This window comes from Lynx canadensis, chromosome A2 (assembly GCF_007474595.2).
Source record: "Lynx canadensis isolate LIC74 chromosome A2, mLynCan4.pri.v2, whole genome shotgun sequence".
NCBI lineage: Eukaryota > Metazoa > Chordata > Mammalia > Carnivora > Felidae > Lynx > Lynx canadensis.
Window position 1 is genome coordinate 1,747,133 of NC_044304.2, and position 2,669 is coordinate 1,749,801.

The 2,669-nt window shown below is 39.5% G+C and overlaps 1 protein-coding gene across 1 annotated transcript; it reads left to right on the top strand.

Annotated features, from left to right (window-relative positions):
* The first annotated feature begins 1,034 nt into the window (after positions 1–1,034).
* Positions 1,035–2,021, top strand: LOC115527470 (zinc finger protein 556). Its single transcript, XM_032595271.1, is given in 2 exon segments — positions 1,035–1,894; positions 1,897–2,021. Coding segments are annotated over 2 exon segments (984 nt in total). The 5' UTR covers position 1,035.
* The last annotated feature ends 648 nt before the right edge of the window (positions 2,022–2,669 follow it).

A 2,669-nucleotide genomic window follows, 5' to 3' on the forward strand; every position in this document is an offset into this window, starting at 1 on the left:
TGACTTCTTGTGCCTCTTTGTTTTAATTTTATTTATTTATTTTAAGAGAGAGAGAGCATGCATGAGCAGGGAGGGGCAGTGGGAGAGGGAGAGGGAGAGGGAGAGGGAGAGGGAGAGGGAGAGGGAGAGAGAGAGAGAGAGAGAGAGAGAGAGAGAGAGAGAATATCCCAATCAGGCTCCACACTAACAGTGTTCTCTGTCACTGACAATGTGGAGCCCAGTGTGGGGGTTGAACCCATGAAATGTGAGAGCATGACCTGAGCTGAAATCAAGAATCAGATAATTGACCAACTGAGCCACCCAGGAACCCCTCTTGTGTCTCTTAATAATTAAGTTTTGAAACACTGAACTCCTGAATGTATTTCTTTTCTCACAGTTGCCTTTTTCATAAGATTTATTCACTGTTTTGTTTTAGATGATGAGAATCAACTTAGAACCAATGGGTCCACTTCTCAGCAGGTTATTTTTGGAGAAAAATTATCCAATGAGCAGAAAATAGCAAGGTTCACAAAAAATGATTCCTGGACCTCCCTTTTTGGAGAAAATTGGGAAAACCAGTGCATTGAAGATAAGCACAACAACCAGGGGAGACATTTGAGGTGAGTTGCATTTAGGAGAAAATGCAATATCCCAGTAGAGAATCTTACTATTTCATGAAATTAAAAAACAAAAACAAAAACAAGAGACCCATAAACCTAGCTCCAGATTTGTTTATTCACAAATCATTCCCTCCCTTTTTTTCCTTCGTGTGACTCAGACATTAAGCGTTTGAAAAATAATTTGGTGGAAAACAATGACCAGGGAACCCTACATATGAGAAATGCTGTTGTAGTAATGGGCTGTGCCTCAGCCCATTCTCAGAGCATTTAGTTTATTCCACCTTGAACTAATTCCGACAGGACAGAAAACCTATATTTAGACAGAAAAATGGTAGAAATGTAATCCTCGAGCTCATTAACAAAAATAAATAATTAATACACAAACCATTAATAATGTGCCCCCTCCATTTTTTTTTTTTTTTTTAGCAGAAATCATATGGTGGAGAGACTCTGTGACAGTAGCAAAGGTAATACATGTGGAGAAACCATCAACCATATTCCAAGTCTTAAGCTGTACAAGAAAACGCCTACTGGAGTAAAACTGTATGAGTGCATTCAGTGTGGAAAAGTCTTCAGGCATCGTTCATCCCTTAAGAGGCACAAAAGAAGTCATACTGGACGCAAACTATATCAGTGTGAGGAATGTGGGAAAGCGTTCAGTTGTTCTTCCTACCTAAGGAATCATGTGAAAACTCACAGTGGAGAGAAACCCTATGCCTGTAAACTTTGTGGGAAAACATTTATTCGTTCCCACTCCCTCACTGGACATATAAGGAGTCACACTGGAGAGAAACCCTATGAATGTAAGGAATGTGGGAAAGCCTTCAGTTGCCCCAAATCCTTCCGCGTACATGTGATGATGCACAATGGTGGGAAGCCCTATGAATGTAAGCAGTGTGGGAAAGGCTTTAGCTGTCCCAAATCCTTTCGAGTACATATGATAATGCACACTGGAGAGAAACCCTATGAATGTAAGCAGTGTGGGAAAGCCTACTGTTGGCTCACATCCTTTCAGAGACATGTGAGAATTCACAATGGAGAGAAACCCTATAAATGTGAAAAATGTGGGAAAGCGTTTGGTTGGCCCTCATCCCTACACAAACATGTCCGAATGCACACTGGAGAGAAACGTGTAAACATAAGCAACGTGGGAAGGCCTTCAGTTGGCCCTCATCCTTCCAAAAATGTCAGAACGCACACTGAAGAGAAACGCTATGAGTGTGAAAAATGTGGGAAAGCATTTGGTTGGTCCTCATCCTTACACAAACATGACAGAAAGCACACTGGTGAGAAACCCATAAATGCAAGCAATGTGGGAAAGCTTTCGGTCATCCTTCCAAAAATGTAAGAATGCAGACTAGAGAAAAACCCTGTAAGTGTGAAAAATGTGGGAAAGCCTTCAGTTGGTCCCAATCCTTCTAAAACCATAAGGATAAAGACTAGAGAGAAACCTCAGATGTGTGAAAAATGTGGGAAAACTTTCAGTTGTCTCAAAGCGTTTTGTAGTCATGTGAGAACTCACAGTCAAAAGAAAGTTTCTAAATATAAGAAAACCTAATGCATATTAATTCATGTAAAATAGTTTGGAAAATCCACACCAGAAGAGAAATATAAAAGTTACACAGTATTGCTCAGTATCTCATCCTTAATGTGGACCTCTGGCAAGTGAATTTCCATGTCTCGTTCAACTAAACATTGAGATGAAAATTCTCAAGTATTCTGAGTACATCTACATAGTACGTGAATTTTGATATATTGTAGGTTTTCTCCCCCCTCATGAATTCAGCTAATATTTCTGCACCCATTTTGAAGTGTGATTCACCCACGGGTGGTTGATGTGTTTTAAATATGCATTAGGTTTAATTTTATATAGTTTTTAAATTGTTCTGTAAGTATGGGGCCTTTAGAGTAATGTGACATTGGTATTTGTTTGGATTTTCTTACTGGCCAAGTATGTTCCAAGCTGGGTATCACTTTCCCATTACATACATATATTCCATTTTACTATCTTCCTGAGAGAACTTACAACTTGACACTTAAAGTTGACACTTCTTTACTTACAGCATAAGG